This window comes from Tamandua tetradactyla, chromosome 6, assembly GCF_023851605.1.
Source record: "Tamandua tetradactyla isolate mTamTet1 chromosome 6, mTamTet1.pri, whole genome shotgun sequence".
Taxonomy (NCBI): Eukaryota; Metazoa; Chordata; class Mammalia; order Pilosa; family Myrmecophagidae; genus Tamandua; species Tamandua tetradactyla.
This window is the reverse complement of record NC_135332.1, coordinates 125,703,321-125,723,782: the sequence shown is the minus strand read 5'-3', so window position 1 is coordinate 125,723,782 and position 20,462 is coordinate 125,703,321. Positions and strand designations below refer to the sequence as shown.

The 20,462-nt window shown below is 35.0% G+C and overlaps 1 protein-coding gene across 4 annotated transcripts in view; it reads left to right on the top strand.

Annotated features, from left to right (window-relative positions):
• The first annotated feature begins 1,012 nt into the window (after positions 1-1,012).
• The window catches only part of SNX16 (sorting nexin 16), a 33,645-nt gene continuing 14,195 nt past the window's right edge, over positions 1,013-20,462 (top strand). The window contains exons 1-4 of one of the 4 annotated variants that reach the window (XM_077167099.1): positions 1,013-1,395; positions 3,087-3,560; positions 12,682-12,768; positions 16,812-16,960. In XM_077167099.1, coding sequence (XP_077023214.1) covers positions 3,186-3,560; positions 12,682-12,768; positions 16,812-16,960 — 611 coding nt within the window. In that variant the 5' untranslated portion in view covers positions 1,013-1,395; positions 3,087-3,185. Of the gene's footprint in view, positions 1,396-1,417; positions 1,634-3,086; positions 3,561-12,681; positions 12,769-16,811; positions 16,961-20,462 lie in introns of those variants that run through there. The other 3 variants (XM_077167098.1, XM_077167095.1, XM_077167097.1) reach the window with 3 other exon arrangements.

The window sequence follows — 20,462 nt, the reverse complement described above, 5'->3', positions numbered from 1 at the left end:
GTAAAATCTTGCCATCTATCAATACCAGATATTCTGAAAGTTTGAAGAAACATGTAGTATGTATATTACATTATGTTCCTTTCAATAATTTGAGAAAGAAGTTCTTATTGGACAATTTCAATGACTTCTCTAGAGCTTTATCATCCTCTAACTATCCTGTCTGTTCACGTTTACGTCTTGAAAGTTTCATTTTTCTTGGCTTCCGAGGTATAGAGAAAAGCCTAATCTGTTTCACTGTCCCAGAAATGAGAGACATATACCTAGACTCATTTTTCTTTTCTGTGTTTTTCTCTTAATACCCTTATTCACTTTCAGAATTCATGGGTTGAATTGCAATCTCAACGCCAATAGCTGCAAGTTTATCCTGGTAACTACCTATGTTTTAGACTACCTTTCTACAGAATTCTATTTTTACGTCTCATTTCACTGGAAGGTCAATATATCTCAAAGTAAAACCACAAAACCATCATTATGCCACGAACCAGATTATCTTCCTATGTTCATTTTAAAATTACAACTATCATTTTTTTCTGTCTTAGAGACTACTCCAAAAGCTCGAAAACACACGGAATGATCTTTGAATAAAAGTATTCTATTCTAATGATGAATAGACCTGCAGGCTAATGGAAACACGGTATTTGGTTATAAAAAAAAAAAAAGAAGAAGACTTTTCTGATAGCACGCCTGGTCTCCAGATACACAAGTCGAACAATGCATCATTTGGGATAAAATTGCTTCCCAGAGGGCCAAAAATAACAAGAATTTCAGGGTTTCTCTGCCGGTGCACGCTTCTGAATAATGTTGGACGGATCGACTACGGTGCATTGTTCTATCTTCCCAGTCTTTTAACCGATTGTCTTCCCTTAAAGCGATGCTAATTTTGGAAAGCAATCTATAACCTATTAGAAATAGCCCAAGCTGGCGATGACTACAAGTCCCATGATGCAACGCAGGAGCCCAGCCCTAGGAACCTCCTGGGAATTGTAGTCTTCTGCTCACCTGTCAGGCAAACAAAATATCTTAGCCTCTACTTCTCAAAAGTTCACCTCGAAAAATAAAGCAAGGGTAGAGAAGGTTAACTAGGTGACACAAAACAAGGCCCAACCAGGATGCCAGAGAGTCCTGGCCCAACAACTCCTGTCTACGACTCACAGGGAGGGAGCAAGTGGAGTGATGTCACTACCGGAGAGGCGCCCGGCCCTGCTCCTCCCTCCGTTCGCTGGGATCTTGGGCACCGCGGCCAGGGCGGGCGGAGTGGAACTGCCGTTTTCCGGGCGGAGGGTCACGTGAGGCCTCTCCTTGTTATAAGAGGAGGCGATCTGCTGTAGTTCAGAAAGGTCTGGTTTAAAACGTCACCGGGAAGCGCGCTGGGATGGGATCGCGAAGTGCGCTAAGGTAGGGGCCGGGAGGCGGGCGCCGCCCTGGGTGCTCTGCGGGCGCCACCTGAGCTTGACCCGGAGCTGCCAGTTCACCCCGCAGGCTCCCGTCCACTCCCCCGAGCTTCTGGGAGGCGCTGGCAGCGCACTGGGCCGCGGAAGCGGGAGGGTCTCGGGGCTCCTGGTGGGTCTCGCCGACCCCCGACCCGAAGACCCTCGGCCTGCGCAGACCGCGGCCTGTCGCGCCTAGCGTCGAGGTACGCTGGGGTTGCTCACTTTCTTCCAGCCACCCACTTCTGTCTCCTGACCAGTTGCTTAAGGTTGGGCCACTTCTACCTGCCCGAGATGTTCAGAGTGGGACTAAGCTACTGGTTTTCGGAGCGTCTCCAAACCAGGGCAGAAATGAAGATGTACAGTGTGGGCCCAGTTACTTTTATTAACGCTTCGGTAGGGGTCACGTTTCAGGCCGTTGGTGTTGACGTTGATTACGGTGGTCCTCCGGTGAGCCCAGAGGCGTCAGGTGTTCGAATGGCAAAGGGTAGGGCTATCCCACCGGCCTTAAAAAGCTTGAGATTGCAGACTTTTATTTACTTTTTTTGAGAGGCCATCAGGCGGAACCACGCAGCAGTGAATCAGCAGCTGGAGTTTCTTGACTCTTCGCTGATGGGAAGGGTTGCCCAGAACCACGTGCGGGGTTAAAAATCTTATTTCAGCGTCTATCCAAATCCAGACGGCTCATTAGTGTTCTCCTTTTCCCATCAGTAGAGTTGTATAAATGGAATTGAGTAAGCGGACGTATTGCTATGTGTAGTCCTGTCATCTGGTTGGTCTGTAGTTATTAGGATTTCTTGGTTACTTTATTATTTAACAACTTGATTAAAAACGTTTCTGCTTTGTATTATGAAGTTCTTCTGATAGAAGATTTACTAGTCTTTTTAACAAGAAGGATTACTGAGTATGAGTTGAAAGGTATGTTTAACACCCTCAGTTTATGGCAAAGCAGCATTAGTGATGATGGGGAAGTTAGGAAGAATGCAAACTTTGAATGATGTAATCTTGTTGGATATATAGTTTAATGTACATTGGGTTTTATTTGATTAAATTTAATTTTATTAAGTTGTTTTCAAATACATTTGTTCTTGGATTCTATAAAATGTTACTTTAAAAGCAGTTGATACTTACCAATCACATTTGCACTGCTGATTCAGTTATTATGATAATTCTTCAAAGTTTCACTAATGAAAAATAAAATGAATAATTTCCCTCCCTTCCTCCCTTTCCTTTCCTATATTCTGCAGTACTATCAGAACCATAAGCAGAAAATAAAGCTTCAGGACGTTTTTTACCACTCTCCCTCCTTCCAGCACTTTTATATAGATGAACTCAGGTTAGAATGAGTATTACAGAAATCCTTCACAAAGAAATAAAGTGAAAAAAAAGGTGGGGGGAAAGTGGGGAATAATGTACCATGAGGGTCAAAAAGAAAGGTGTGGATTAGTTCTGCTACTCTCTTTACTTCAGTGATTGGCATCCTTAGAGATGATATTTGGGGATTCAAGGAAGAGGTTTGGGGCATGTATCTCCGTTCAAAAACAAGAATAATAGAGTGTCACAAAATTAAAAAGAAATGGATATGAATATTTTGTTTTCTTTTGGATCATGCTTCAGATTAAAGACTATACTCTTTTGACATGTCCTTTTCTTTTGTAGATATTGAATTACTAAAAAGAAAATATGGACTGCATATTAGTTATTCTCTAAGCAGTTGGACTCAGCAGTTTGCAGGTTTGTTGGAAAAGCCAAAAGAAGATGGCAACTCCTTATGTCCCTGTTCCTATGCCCATAGGAAACTCTGCTTCCAATTTTACAACCAATAGAAACCAAAGAAGTTCTTCTTTTGGGAGTATCTCAACTAGCTCAAACTCATCCAAAGGCCAGTTAGAAGACTCAAATATGGATAATTATAAGCAGACAAGAGTACCTGATCAAACGGACAGTACTTCATCTGTCTATAGCAGCCCTCTCATTAGGACTAAATTTACAGGTGCAAATTCTTCCATTGAATATTCTACTAGACCTAGGGAAAGTGAAGAACAAAATCCTGAAACAGTGAATTGGGAAGATAGACCATCTACACCCACTATACTGGGTTATGAAGTGATGGAAGAAAGAGCTAAATTTACTGTAAGTATTGATTTCATAGTGAAGAGTGAAATATTGGCTAACCTGTGATTTAGACCTTGTTAAATTGATTAATGTTGTCTGCACTTGTAATTTCTTGACTATTATATTCAGATGGGTTTTTATACCACTAAATTCCATCATGCTGTCACAAATTTTTGTTTTATCTTAATGAATTTTTGCCAGCAGAATACATCTTTGTAACTAGCACACAGATCAAGAAATAGAAGATTATTAGCTTCCTAAAAGCCCCCACTACCAGTCAATATCCACCCACCCTTCCCCAAGAGTAAACACTTTCCTGAAAGCATAGATAAGATGTGCCTATCTTTGTACTTTATATAAATGGAATTATTGCATATATACCTTTTGGGGTTTGGTCTCTTGTTCAGCATTATGCTTGTAAGATTCATACTCAATATTGCATGTAATTGTAGTTAGTTCATTTTCATTGCTGATAGTATCTTTTGTGTGTATGTACCATAATTTATTTATCCATTGAAAAGTGTTTGGGTACTTTCCATTCTGGGGCTCTTGCTAATATTACTGCTATGAACATTTTCGAATTTGTCATTTGGTGAACACGTACATATTTCTGTTTGATGTCAATTGAGGAGTAGAATTGCTGGAACATAGGGAATTCTGCAGCTTTAGAAAGTACTGTGGAACAAAGTCCTATAGTGATTCTACCAATCTGCATTCCTATAAGCAATGTATGAGAGTTCTGGCTGTTCCACATCTTCTCCAATACTTGATATTTTCCATCTTTGTCATTTTAGCCATTCTAGTGGATATAGAGTAATATCACATTGGATGTTAGTTTGAGTTTCCCTAATGACTAATTAAATTAAAGGTCTTTTTGAACGAATGAGGTTTCTTGATGTTTGGTTGATTGGCCATTTGGATATTCCTTTTGGCGAAATATCCATTAAAGACATCTGTTCAGTTTTCTTTTAGGATATCTTTTCCATTTTGATTCGTAGTTTCTATGCATTCTGGGTGTAAGTCCTTTTTCAGGTTCATGTATTATAAATATCTTCTCTCACTCTGTGGTTTTTTGTCTTTTCACTTTGTTTTTGATGTATTTGACAAGCAAAAGTCCTTCATTTTAATATAATCCAATTTATTATTTTCTCTTTGGCTAGTGCTTTTTGAAATCTTTGCCTACTCTGCAATCAAAAAGATGTCTGATGTTTTCTTCTAAAACTTTACTGTTTGACCTTTCTCATTAAATCTCAAAACCATCCAAAATTTCATTTTATTTGCATCAGTTTTTTGTTGTTTTGTTACATTTTATTTTGCAGAATTGATTTTTGTCCATGATATAAGGTAAGGATAAAGAAACTTTATTTTCCATGTACTGTCATTAATTGGACTTTTATTGAAAAAAACACTATTTCTCCTCTGCATTTGTACTATTGCCTGTGTCAGATCAGGTTACAATAAATGTTGGGGTCTATTTTTATGTTCCATTTTTTCCATCTTTTACCAATTCCACACTTTCTTAATTACTATACCTTTATGATAGGTCTTGCTATCAGGTAGTATAAATACTTTAGCTTGGTTGTTGTTCTTCAGGATTCATTTGATTATTTTTCATCCTTTGCTTTGGAATTGTGATGAATCTATAGATTAATCAGGGGGGGAATGAGACCATTGAGTTTTATAATCTATGAGCCTAATCCATTTGTGTAGGTTTTCTTTAATTTCTGTTAATAATATTTTATGATTTTCAGAGGAAGTTTTTTTATCTTGCAATTACGTTTATTCCAGATATGGATGTTATTTGATATTCCTGAAGTGGTATCTTTTTGTTTTCTATTTGTTCAGTACTAGTTTCTGTATGTTGACTTTGTATGTTTATATATGTTGACCTGTGTATGATTGAATTCAGTAGTCTTGTGAAATATTAGTTCAAATAGTTTGTTCTTTAATTTGTATTTTCTTACAGTAAAGCTTTTCTGTTTACGTCATCATTTCATGCTGTAAATTTATAACAGAATGGGTGGACCTCCAAGAAAACAATTGTTGAGATAATTTACAAAGAGACCTAAAGTTGTCATAAGAACAGTGATGGAATGGAAAATCTTCTTGGAACTGTCTTTTTGAGAGCACATTTGGAAATAGTACATTGATGGCTCATTTCCTTACATTAACCTATCTATCTTATGAAAGAATTATAATTAGTAGCATCATATGTGTAAAGATGCAAGTTTGTAGACAATTTTAAGGCAGTTTTATATAAAGTTTTCAAGACTCGATAGAGGAAGAAGTAAAATGAAATTAGTCATATTCATTCATTAATTCATGAAACTTTTTTTTTTTGAGTACCTGTTATGAGGCAAGCATTGTTCTGGGTAATAACAGGACAGCAATTCCAACTAAACAGGTAAAGAAAAACGTAAATAAAACAAACCCTTCGTATGTCACATAGTGATAAATGCTGCTGAGAAAAATAAAAAGGGAAGGGTCATAGAGAGCCTCCCTAATGCTGGGTTACAATTTGAATAGCATTGTTAGTCAAGGCCTTACAGAGGAAATTTTAGCAGTCAAAGGGCATGAACCATGAGGATATCTGGGGACAGAGTTTTCCAAACAGAGGGGACAAGTACAGAGACTCTTGGGTTTGAGAACAGAGTAAGCCAGAGGGAGAGATGTAGGAGATGAGATAGCAGGTAAAGGCAGGAGATATGGCACACAAATCCAGAGCCTTGTTGGCCATTGTAAGGACTTGGGATTTACTCTGCAGGAGATAGGAATCTTTTAAAAGTTTGTTGTTTTCTTTGTAAGTCACATTACTGACATTGTTTTAAAAGGTACATTCTGGCTACTGAATTGAAACAAGATTGTATGAGTGAAGAATGAAAACAGAATGCTCTTGGTGATCTAGTGGGATTTATCCAAGATATGCAAGGGTGGTTAAACATAAGAAAAGCATTTAATGTAATATACCACATTTACAGAACGAAGGAAAAATACCACATGATAATCTCAGTTGATGCAGAAAAGGCATTTGACAAAATGCAGTACCCCTTCTTGATTAAAGAAAAAAAAAACACTCAGAAAACTAGGGATAGAAGGAAACTTCCTCAATAAAATAAAGGGCATATATGAAAAGCCCACAACTAACATCCTATTTAATCATGAAAGACTGAAATTTTTCTCTCAGATTAGAAATAAGACAAAAACGCCCACTGTCACCACTGTTATTCAACACTGTGCTGGAAGTTCTTGCCTCAGCAGTTAGGCAAGAAAAAGAAATAAAAGGCATCCATATTAGAAAAGAAATAAAACTTCCCTATTTGTTGATATGATCCTATATATATTGAAAGTCCTGAAAAGTCTGCAACGAATCTCCTAGAACTAACACATTTATTACATAGGCAGGGTGTAAGATCAACACACAAAAATCACTGGTATTTCAATACACAAGCAGTGAAAAGTTAGAAGAAGAAATCATGAAACAAATTCCATTTACAATAACAACTAAAAGAATCCAATATCTAGGAATAAATTTAACCAAGAATGTAAAGAACTTATACATAGAAAACCATAAAACATTGCTAAAGGAAATCAATGAAGGTCTGCATAAATGGAAGGACATTTCATGTCCATGGACTGGAAGACAAAATACTAAGATGTGTCTGCCCAAAGTGATTTATAGATTCAGTGCAATCCCAGTCAAAATTCTAATAACTTTCTTTGCAAAAAATGAAAAGCCCATCATCAAATTCATACAGAAGGATAAGGGGCCATGAATAGCCAAAGCCATCTTGAAAAGGAATGAAGTTGGAGGGCTAAGGCTTTCTGAGCTTAAAATTTATTAGAAAGCCACACGTAACCAAAACAGCATGATACTGGCACAAGGACAGACATATAGACCAATGAAATCTATTTGAGAGTTCAGAAATCAGTTCTCACGTTTATGGCCAACTGAGTTTTGCAAGGAAGCAAAGACCCTTCAATTAGAAAAGAATAGTCTCTTCAACAAGTGGTGCTGGGAAAACTGGGTCTCCATTTGCAAAAGAATGAATGAAGGTTGAACCCTACCTCACACCATAATAAAAAATCAACTCAAAATGGATCAAAGACCTAACTATAATCTCCAGACATATAAGGCTCCTAGAAGAAAATGTAGGGAAACATCCGCAGGACCTGTGTTAGGCAGTGTTTCTTAGAGTTTACATCCGAAGCACAAGTAACGAATGAAAAATAAATAAGTTGGACTACAGAATTAAAAATTTTGTGCTGTAAATGACTTTATTGCAACCTACAGAATGGGAGAAGATGTTTAGAAACCACATATAAAAGCTTAATATCGAGAATATATTAAGAAATTCTCAAAAAAAATAAAGCAACTTAATTAAAAATGAGCAAAAGACTTGAACAGACATCTCTCCAAAGAAGATATACAAATGTCCAGAAATCACATGAAAAAGTGTTCAACCTCATTAGCCATCAGCGAAATGCAAATTAAAACTACAAGAGATACCATTTCACACCCATTAAAATGGCTGCTTTTTTTTTTGAAAAAGTGGTATCTAACAAATATTGGAGAGCATGAGGAGAAATAGGAGCATTATTCATTCCTGGTGGCAATGTAAAATGGACAGTTTGGTGGTTTCTCAGAAAGCTAAGTATACTACTACCACATGATCTGGCAATCCCATTACTAAGTATGTACCCCCAAAAATTGAAAGCAGCAATGTGAATAGATATTTTCACACTGATGCTCTAGCGGCATAATTAACGATTGCCAAGAGATAGAAGTGTATATCAACAATGAATAGATAAATAAAATGTGATGTATACATCTGCTAGTTTGAAACTATTATGTACCCAGAAAAGCCATGTTTTAATCCTGATTCAATCTTGCAGTGGGCAGCTGTTTCTTTTCATTCTAATTCAAGATTGTGGGGCAGAAACTTATGATTAGATTATCCTCACAGTGATGTGGTGTAACCTTTTGATTAGATGGAGGTGTGACTGCACCCATTCAAATTGGGTCTTGATTAGTTTACTAGAATCCTCTAAAAGGGGAAACATTTTGGAGAAACCTCAATGCAGATGCTTGGAGAACAGTTGCCTCAAAGCTGACAGATACGGATGTTTGGGCATGCTTGGAATGCCGACAGAACAGATGCCTAGACATGGTCAGAAACCAGCAGATGTCACCATCTGCCTTCCCATGAGATGCTAAGCAAGCCAGAATCCAGAGTTGTTATTTCAGAGGAGCTAAGTGAAGACCCAGAGAAGCTTAGAGAGGGGAAACACTAGTGTCAGAAGCTGGAAACAACAGAACCAGGAACAAGGACCAGCAGATGCCAGCCACAAGCCTTCCTAGCTAACAGAAGTTGTTGCAGATGGCATCAGCCTCTCTTGAGTGAAGGTAGCCTCTTGTTGGTGCCTTAATTTGGACATTTTCACAATCTTAGAACTGAAAACTTGTAATGTAATAAATTCCTTTTTTAAAAGCTGTTCCATTTCTGTTGTATCTCATTCTGGCAGCTTTAGCAAACAAATACAATACATTAAAATGGAATATTATTCAGCCATAAAAAGGAATGAAGTCATGATACATACAACAATATGAATGAAACTTGAAGACGTCATATTGAGTGAAATACAGCAGCCACAGAAGGACAAATATTATATGCTCTCACTGATTTAAAACAATTAGAATAAGCAAACTCATAAGAAGGAGAATCTGAGATATAGGTTACCAGGAGACCGGGTTGGGATGTGGAGTGGGAAGTTAAGGCTTAAAATGTTCAGGGTTTCTGTTTGGAAATATTTGGGCAATAGATGGTGGTGATGATAGAACAACATCATGAATGCATTTAACAACACTGAAATATATATATCTGAATATGATTAAAAGGGGAAATGGTACATCATATATATGGTAACAGAATAAAAATTAAAAAAAGAAAACCCATGGAACTATAGTATACAAACATTGAGCCCTAATGTAAACTGTGGACTTTAACATCACATTGTAAAAATGTGCTGTCTTCAATTGTAACACATGATCCACATTAATGTAGGGTGGTGGTGATCGTGTAGTGTTTGGGAATCCTGTATTTTATGCATGATGGTACTGTAAATCCATAACTTCTCTAATTAAAATCTGCTTACGTGAATTGTAGAATGGTTAAGAGGGTTGGGAATGAAATGTGCTTCTGCTTTTGGCAATATCTTGTTTCTTATTTGGGTGCTAGCTTCATGACTATGTTCACTTTCCAAAAATTCATCATTTTTAATTTATTATCTATATACCTTATTTATTTTATGATTCAGTGCAAGCTTCTAGATATATTATGATTTACTTAAAAATCTTGAGGGACTGCAAAAAAATTAATGTAAGATAGTATATAGTAAGTATATTAATATAGGGAAACAGAAAAGACAAGAGATATCTATAAATATTATGAGATTTTTATAAAATTGTCTCACACAACTGTGAAGCTGTACAGGTCCAAATTCTGTAAGGCAGTTGACAAGTTGGAAACTCTGATGAAGGTTTTCAAGGAATTCCCCAGGTGAAGCTGGCTGGCTGAAGTAGAGTTGGAAGTTATCCTTTCTGACTGCTGAAATCATCACTTCTCCTTTTAAGGCCTTCAGCTGATTGGATGAGACTTCTCTTATTGTTGAAGGCAATCTCCTCAGTTGGCCATAGATGGAATCAGCCATAGATGCAATCAACTCACTCATGATTTAAGTCTATGAGATAGCCTCACAGTTACAATCAGGCTAGTGCTTGCTTGATCAAACAATTGGACCACCATCACCTGGCCAAGTTGACACATGAACTTAAACATCACACTAAGTTTCAAATAAAAAGTGGTAACAGTAACTTCTCTTGGAACTTGAAGGAGGGAATGATCAGTACTGTCTATAAAGTTTTCATTGAGAAAGCACTACTTAAACAAGTAGGATGGTAGAGTTTTCTTGAAAAGATAAAGCATGAAAATTTACACGTTATTGGGGCCACTGTGGAGCACAGGTTAGTGAGACAGAAGGGTTCATTTTCTAAAGTTGGAAAATAATGCAGATAGGGACTATTTGCAGATGAACCTAGGTATTTGAAGTTGATTTTTTGTTTTTAAATTAATGCATAAAATACAGGATTCCTATATAGTACTCCAACGTCAACACCTTGCATTGGCATGGAACATGTGTTACAATTGACAATAGCACTTTTTATAATTGTACTATTTTTTTTAACAGTTAGGCTTGTTACGATTGATGAAAAATTATTAAAATGGTACTATTACCTATCATCTATGACCTCTATTAAGCATATTTTCCTCCATATGCCACCCTATTACTAACTTGTATTATTGTTGTATATTTATTACAATTCATGAAAGAATATTCTTATACTTGTACCATTAACCATAGTCCATCATTATGGACTTCTTCTCGTTTTTATTCTTATAATATATATAACCTGCAATTTCCCCTTTTAAGTTGACTTCTTTCATGTGTCAGTCATTGAGCCTCAAAATTTTATAGTCGGTTTATCCCTTTTGTTTTAATTAGTAACTCAAAGAAAGTTTCCTTTGTATTCCCATTGCAGCTATCTTAGATCAGCACACTTTAAAGGGTATCCAAACAAGCTTGTTCCTCCCTTTGTTTATTGCAAAGATAAATTACTTAGTTTTTTTACATCAAAGTTAAAGGATTTACCTTATACCTTACTAATTTTCCTATAAAAACTGAAAAACGTGTCTGTGAGGGAGAAAAAGTAAATCGTAAATAAGGAATTGTTTCTAGAGCAACAATGCTCAGTAGACATGTAATTACAGCTATGGTTGAGTCACATTTGTAATTTTTAATTTTTGGTAGCCATGTTTTAAAAAAGTAAAAATAAGCAGGTAAAATTATTTTTAATAATATATTTTATTTAGCCTAATACATCCAAAATATTCTCATTTCACTGTCTTCAATATAAAATAATTTTATGTTATTTTTCCTTTCTTTGTATGAAGTCTTCGAAGTTCAGTATGTATTGTACAGACATAGCATATCTCAATTTGGACTAGCCACATTTGAGTACTTAGTAGTCACGTGGTTAGTAGCTGCCATATTGGACAGCACCACTTTAGAACCACAAGTGAAATTATTGTACAGCAGAGTTTAAGAAGAGAAGTTACTCTTTTTGAGAGTTCCATTTATTCATCAGACTTTTATTAAGAAGCTCATATGTGCCATATATTTATCTGAACCCAAAATACTGCACCAGAAACTAATAAGAAATATTTCTCTGGGATTCTGTCATTAATAGAATTTTCTCATAATAAATTCTAAGATTATACTTATAAAAAATAGAACTTAATTTTTTCACATTATATGCTTTTTAAAATATGTTGATTTGCTTCCACCAAGCTTTTCTGTTCAGTAGCTTGGATAATTGTGCATAATTACAGAAATGTAAAATCTTATCTACTGTGGATATTATTTTAGTTGTTTTGAACCTTGAAGATGATAATAGCATTAAATTTATTTGCTTGATAGTTATTGGGTTTAAACATAATTGTTTAGATAGGACAAGAGTGACTATTTTTCACAGTTTTTCAAACTTGATCTATTCATTTATCAATTTTGGAATATGTTGACAAAGCATTTGGGAGGTGATGGGTTCATTACTCATGTGCATAGAAAAGTTATTTTCTCTCATATTTGTCATATTCATGTTTCTTAAGAAAAAAGTCTTGCTTTTGGTGCCTACTGTACATTTGATGGTCTAACTCATTTCTGATATTTTTATATCATAATGTTCATAACATCCCTTTGTGATTTTATCTTAAAGGTTAAATAATATGCATAGATGTTTATATCAAATTGTAGAATTTGCTTAATTTCCCTAATAGGGGAACATGTCCCTAATAGGGAAAGCATCACTTAAAAGTACCACAACTTTAACCCTTATATATAAAAGTTTAAAAGAAAAGATATGGAGATGTTTTGTTTGTGTTGTCAAGTAAAGGTTTAAAAATATTTAGTTGGAGTTTTTAAATAGCTTTATTTATCTGTATGTATATATATGTGTGTATATATATACACACACACATACCTAGATATGTGATATATAAAACTTTTTATCTCTCTCTCTGCACAGGTTTATAAAATACTAGTAAAGAAAACCCCAGAAGAAAGCTGGGTAGTTTTCAGAAGATATACTGACTTCTCTAGGCTTAATGACAGGGTAAGTACTTAAATAAATCCAAAATTGGCTTTTCGATTTTGAATTACCATATTCCTTTCCCTTCCTCTGTTAGACTTGTAGGTTTTCTTGCTTAATAATATATGAATCAAATCAAAGTTTGCAAGCTTATGAGAAAGTTAAATGTTTTATTTCACTTCAGTTGCTCGAACTTCCATCTCTATATATAACTTCATTTTTATGGAAAAAAATATTTTTAGTATGGAAATGTGAACCTTAAAAGTACTAAAAGAAAATGTAAGTGATTATTTATACAATCTTGTGGATTTGGAAAGGATGTAATCAAATTATATGATTATAAGAGAATGACCACAAAATATTTTTTAAATATTGTGTTAGTTTTCTATTGCTGTATAACAAATTACTAGAAACTTAGTGGCTTAATACCACACTCATTCATTATCTCATGGGTTGGTTGGGCTCAGCTGGCTTTGCTCCTAAGAGTCTCTTAAGATCAAAATCAAGCTGTCATCCAGGCTGGGCACTTAGCTAGAGGCTCTGGGGAAGAGTTAGCATCCACGTTCTTCAGGTTGTTGACAGAATTCAGTTCCTTGCAGCTGAATTGCACCAGGGTCTCCAGTGCACCTGGTCCCTTCATCTTTAAAGCCAGCCACTGCACATCACATTTCTTCATGTGCTTTGATCTCTCTGACTTCCTCTTTTGCCATCAGCCAAGGAAAACTGTTTTTAAATGTTTCATGTGCTAAGATTAGGCTCACCTGGATTATCTTCTCATCTTAAAGTCTACTAATTAGCAACTTTAATTGCATGTGCAAGATCCTTCTGCTATGTAAAGTAGTAAATCCCAGAAGCAACATCAGGGGTAGAAGTCATGGGATCATCTAAAATTTTGATGCACATATGAACTAAACTGAGACATTAATAATAAGTCTCAATATATAAAGAGCAAACACAAAAGTAGAAACTACAACAAATGATATGATCCTGGTGATTCACAGAAAAATATTAATGACTGACAAAAATGGAAAATATTAAATATCATAAGTACTCAAGAAAAGAAATTAAGAAACTACTTTTCACCTTCCAAGTTGACAAGATTTAAATGTTAGAATTATAAAGCTTCTTGGAAAAAACCTGAAGTTTTATATAAATTTTACACACTAGTGATATTTCTGAGATTTATCCTGTATAATCAATCATGAATATGGGCAACTTTTAGCTGTAAGGGTACTTAAGGTTTTTATTTATTGTTATTCTATTTGTTTGTGTTTTACTTGCTTTTGAGAGTTAAAAATTAGAAGCAACCCAAATTTCCAATAATAATTGATTAAATGAATTGGATTTAGAATATAATACAGTTAGAAGAGCTGACCTATACAGAGAGCTAAAGGAAAGATGAGGCAAGTAGAGAGTGGTTAGCATTTGGAAGCCAAGAAAAAGACCATTTTTCCAGAAGAAGCCAGGGATTTATATTGCTTCTGAGAGACCAAGTAAGATGACCTTAAAATACAGAAAAACGACTCCCTATTTTGACAGGTGTTTAGTGCAGAAAACTTTATTGATCCTACCCTCTTCCACCTGCCATCTTCCCACTGCTTTGAACTACTTGAAACTTGAAACTTTGACTACTGTATTTGTAGTCAAAAACTTACATCCAGATATCAGGTAGTTTTCCCCATTTCACAGAAAAAAGTTACAAGCGAAAAAACAGTGGGGGGGCACCTTGAATGCATGAACTCTTAATGAGTCAGTGATGCGCAGGATATAGAACTATGGCCATGAGAAGTAGGTTATTCTGTATGTTTACTTCAAAGCTCACTATTTTCTACTTTTAAGGTCATAGGAGTAGATCAAAGCAGAACATTTTTGTGCGTTAATGTATTGTTCTCAGCTAATTTCAGGCAGCAGAAAATAGAGGGGGAGCAGGATTGCTACCAGCTCATTGTCCAAACAAGCCAAGTTCGTATGAAAATCTGGACCAGGTCAACCAGGCATTCATTCCTCACATTAAAAGAGCTTTCATTGGTAGTCCTTAATGTGACTGTCCCTTGAATTATACTCCTCTATCCTGAACTGATTGCCCCCAATATGTTGTATAACTGAATTTTGTCATAGATTGGTATCACAGATTGGCTTTCATCCTTCTGGGGGTTCTTTCATTTTTCTCCTTTGTTGGAGCTTCTGTTTCCTATACCCCATGTCTTCCTCTTTCTTGAATTAGTCTTTTCTTTTAGTAGAACAAATTCCCCAGTACTTCTTGAGGAAGATTATACATCCAGTATGTTTTTCAGACCTTGGATGTTTGAAAGTATCTTTATTCTATCCTCATACTTGATTGAAATTTGGCCTAGGTATAGAATCTAGTTGAAATAGTTTTTCTTCAGAATTTTGAAAGCATTAATCCATTGTCACCTTGCTTTAAGTATTGCTATTGAGAAGTCCAAAACTATTCTGATTCCTGATCATTTGTATGCGACCTATTTCTTCTTTCTTTAGAAGGCTTTAGAATCTTCTCTGTATCCCTAGTGTTCTGAAATTTCACAATGCCCTGTAGGGTTTGTTTTCTTCTTTTCTGTTGGACATTCACTGGGTTCATTTAATCTGACAACTCATATCCTTCATTCAGAATAAAAGTATTTTAATTACTTCACTAATGATTTCTTCCCTTCTATGTTCTGTTCTCTTTTTCTATAACTTCTCTTTCTGTTAAAATAGATCTTTTGAGCTGGTCTAATTTCCTTATCTTTTCTTCCCTTTCTTATTCTCTATCCTTTTGGCTATTTGGGTGGAGACTTTTCATCTCTTTCTAAGAGCATCTTTGTTACTCTCAGAATGTTCCTTTTTTTATCATTCTATTCTTATTTCTTGAATGTAATATCTTAGTCTACTTTTTCATATTTTTATTTGTTTTTTTTTGACTTTTTTATGTTCTCTTTTTCTTGTGTAGTCTGTTTTTTCTGAGTTCCTTTTCTCATTGTCTTTATCTTCCATCTGAGAGAGCTGTGTATGTTGTAATGTAATAGTAATAATTCTTGGTGGTCTGATCCTGATTAAAAGTTGGGTACTAAAAGCTGATTGGAATCTCTGACTGCATGGATAAGGCTTTTGTTAACTAAGCTTCACTGTAGGGGGATTTAGGTGATTTGAAAGTCTTTGGAGATCTGATGTCAGTATCTTTGGGGCTTCCTCTTGAGTTGCTCTAACTCTCCAGAGAAGTGCCTTCCAAGCTCCTGCTTGGTGCTGCCATTTCCTACGTAGTCGAAGGACTCTGTAGTACATATTTAATTGAAATAGATTTTCCTACATTTCAGCTTTTCTTGACTTTACTAAGACAATTACCAATCTAACTCTACAGTTTAGTTTCCAAATATTGTTTTAATATGTTTTTTTGTTCTTCATTCTAGTTATAGGGAGGCTACACAAGTAAACTGAATTAATGAGTATGCTGAATTTTATACCCCAAAACGTGCATTATCCTTTTGAAGGCTTATTTATAGACACATCAAAATACCTGCCATGATGTCATTTTCTCAGAAAGTGTATTAATATTTTAATTTAATGAAATAAAAAAACTAGTATTGTTTCAACTTCTTTCAAGCTAATGTGTAGTCTTCAAATTGTAATTTGTTGTTCAAAATAAAGTAATTGAGTAAGTATAACATAATGTAAAGACTGTGGGGATTCAGTTGTGGGACATCTCCTTCTCTTCTGAAAGTAAATTTTTAAGGAAAAAAATATGTAACCATATATTTGGATGTAAATGGCATTTAAAATGTAAAGCATAAATTAATAAAATGATTTTTATATATTCCTTATGACATTTATTATTTTATTTTCCTTGATAAAGAAAATGAGGTAGGCTTGGATTTTGTTAAATAGCAAAATCCAAGACCACCTTAGATATCTAGTTTCATTTGGAAATCAAATAAGTTGTCCAAGTTACTTTCTATTTCTTGTGTTTTAAACTAAGTTCATGAATAATTTCAATATAGTCAACAGCCTAGATTTTGTAGAATTGATATAATTGAACTAAGCATTTTATTTTCTCTTTTCTTCTTTTTCAGTTAAAGGAGATGTTTCCAGGGTTTCGATTAGCACTTCCACCAAAACGCTGGTTTAAGGATAATTACAATGTTGACTTCTTAGAAGATAGACAATTAGGATTACAAGCATTTCTTCAAAATTTAGTAGCCCACAAGGACATTGCTAACTGGTATGTAACAAATTGAAGTAAGAGATTATCAAAACATTCCAACAACTAGCATAAACTAAGGAATAAATCTAGGAACAGAGTTATTCAAGCACAAAAATACAGAGTAGGAGTATAATTATTTGTCCTCTTTAATAAGGTGTTACATGGGATTTTCTTGCTTTCTTTCAGTAAGGACTTTATTTAGTGTTTGCTTTTTATAGTAAGCTTTAAAAAAGTCAGCAGAGTTAAAATTCAGTCTACCATTTGCTCAAATCATCCAACTGTAAACTTGATTTTAGTATTCAATATTTTAACAATTATTTAAACAAAATAAGCTCACATATTAATAAGCTGTTGGTTAACATGGTACTATATAATTTTGAGGATAATCATTCTTTATATTTCTCCAAAGTAGTAGAAAATATGAGACTTAGAAAGTTGGATTAGTTTGTAGAGACAGCAAAGTGAAAATCCTAAAAATCATTTTAACAAGGAAGAGAAAAGGTCTATATGGGGTTTTTTGCTTCTGAATATATAAAAAAAAGTGCTTTACAATTAATATTGTAAAGTGCTTTATAATTTAATACAATTTAATTGGTATCTAATTCTGGAATTTACATTATCAGATAAATTAGAACTATTTTGAAAATAAATAGCATTTACAATGCAGCAATAGCATATTGTATACATATCTACATCTGTAACATCTCTAGTATTTCATTTAAGGATGGGAAACAATTGAGAGATCCCTCACGTCTCACTCTTCTTACCCTCTTTTTCTCCATCCTTCTGTTATGTGTATTAGTTTGATGTACAACATACATACTATACATACATATCTTGCTTCTTAATGTGCGCTTCCTAAGTTTTATGGCTTCTCAAAATACCTGGCCATATCTTCTTATTATATCAAGTGTTCCTCTAAGAAAACAACTACAAGCCAGACCCCGCTCTCAACTCCAGATTCATAAAATCCCACTGCCTCCTTAACATCTCCTTTAGATATCTGTGTTACCTCAAGCCTAAAACACTTAAAAGCTTGCTCTCCAGAATTTTTCCTTCTTCATTTTTTAGCACCATCCTCCATCCAGACCTGCAAGTCATTCTTCACATATACCTTGCTACCATTATTCCTTCCTTTTCAATTTAAATATCATTCAAATCTGTCTACTTTTCTCAGTCCCTGCCAACACCATCCTAGGCCAAACAGTTATCTCGCCTTACTGCTTGCAGAATCTTCCCCATTGGTCTTCTTTCCCATCCACTTAATGCTGTAGCCCATTGGAGCCACAGTGATCTTTTGTAATGCAGTCTGATGAAGTTATTCTTTCTGGTCCCCTGGCTTTCCAACCTCATGTTTTGTATTCTATCTTCTCCCCACCGCCTCCCACAATCAACTATATTGGGCTTCCGTTTATTCTCCAAAATCACTTTATTCCTTAGGGTCTTCACCTCTCCTATTCCCTCTGCCTAGAAACGCAGCAGTCTTTCACACTACTGCCCCACCCAACCCTGGCCTAGGTGACTCCTGTGCATCTTTCATATTTCAACACAGACTTTACTTCTTTAGTAACTGGCTTTCTTCACCCACCACCACCACTGAAGACCAGGATAGTTCTTTTCTCATAGTGTCTCATAGAAAGTCTAAATGCTGGGAAGGTCAGTCCTGTTTGCAATGATCAGACAACCCTGGAGGTAGGATTCAAGAGCCTTGAGGGCTAGATTATGATTCTGGGTAGTAGGATGGATATAAGTCAGAAACAATAATTAGAAGATATGTAGGAAATATGTCCCTGGACCTCAGTACTGTTCCTTCTTTAAAATAAATGCCTAATTCTCAGCGTCTAGAGCTGAATTACCTTAGTGATTCTGCTATTAGTGTTACTCTTACTGTTATACTGTACAGCAAGGATTTTAAATAGCTCCACAGTCTAAATTAAAATAGTAGTTGGGCTTATAAGGCAGTGCACCAGACAAAAACTTAATTGTATCTAAAATTGTAGGAGAAATGTGAAAAAAAGGTTCTTTTATTATTTACAATTAAAAAGAAGGGAAATAACTCCTAAGGAAAAGAAAAAAATCCCTGACACCTCTTTATGAAAACATAAAACTACATTTAAGAATCACTTCTTAAAACATCAGTTAGTTGTACATTACATGTTGTAACACCTATTAGTGTCCTGTTACAGTTAGAATAGCAGCATAGAAAAGGTTACTATCTTTATATGACCAAATAAATATTTGATATTAATTCTTTATACAGTTCTTTGACTTTCCTTTCTGATATCCTTAGCAGCTTATAGCACAACTATTTCTTAACCTTCATGTTGGCTAAAAACTTGCCATTACACAGTTGGCGGCACTTAATAGTATAACTTTCCTAACCATTACAGAGCAGACGTGGAAGAAAATAAGATCTAAATTGATATTAAGAACTGTTAGTTTGATTGCTTTAAGAGAATAATATTTTCAGATGCATTTAAATATATGAAATAAGAGAACAGATAAAAAAGATTAATATTTCCATGATGAAAGGATTTATTAAAGGTTTCATTTGTTCAATAAATATGTTTAGGTCTTCTATATATTAGGTATTGCAACTATACAAAGATGAATTAGATGCTGATCCTGTTTTCATGTCCAAAATAACTTTAATGGATAGAGATTTAATCTCTTTTAGAGGAGAAACAGAGCGAGAACTTTTGCTGGGATAATTAGAGGAGGCTTCCTGGAGACAGACAGTCAAACTGGATTTTAAAGAATTAGTAAGATCTGGACTGACAGAAAGAAGATGAAGAAGGGCTCTATTTTCAGACATATTCTAGATATCTTCTGATTTACTAAAATTTTCCTCCTTTTTTAATTCTTTAAAATACAGGAATTAAAATTACTTGTGGGGGTGGGCCACAGTGGCTCAGCAGGCAGGGTTCTTGCCTGCCATGCCAGAGACTCAGGTTCAATTCCCGGTACCTGCCCGTGTGAAAAAAAGAAAAAAATTACATGTGATTCCTTATATTCCCATTCATCAGTAAAGGCTTCCTTGTCAAAATTCAGTGTCTTAAATCCTACATCCATTTAAAACAAAATTCAAAATAAATCTGAATTAACAGCAATTCATAGTAAAAAAAATATTCTTTAAAAAGAAAAAAGAACTTGAAGCCATCTTCATATATTTGAAAGATTGTGATTAGAAGGATTGATCAGATGATATTTATCTTTAAGAACAGCGCTTCTCAAACTCTAGTGTTCATATGAATCACCTGGGGATCTTGTTAAATAGTGCTTCCTGATTCAGCAGGTCTGAGTTAAAGATCTGCATTTCTAATAGGTTTCGAGGTAATGCTTTTACTGCTGATTGAGGGACCTCACTTTGAAAACAAGGTTAAAGTGTAGAACTAGGAACAGTAGTGAGAGTTAGAGGAAGGCACTGTTATCTCAAATAAGAAAAAGTTATGCCATGGCAAGCTGTCATATAAATGTCTTACCTTTTGAGAAGGTTTATCTTTACCTTATTAGTTTTTAA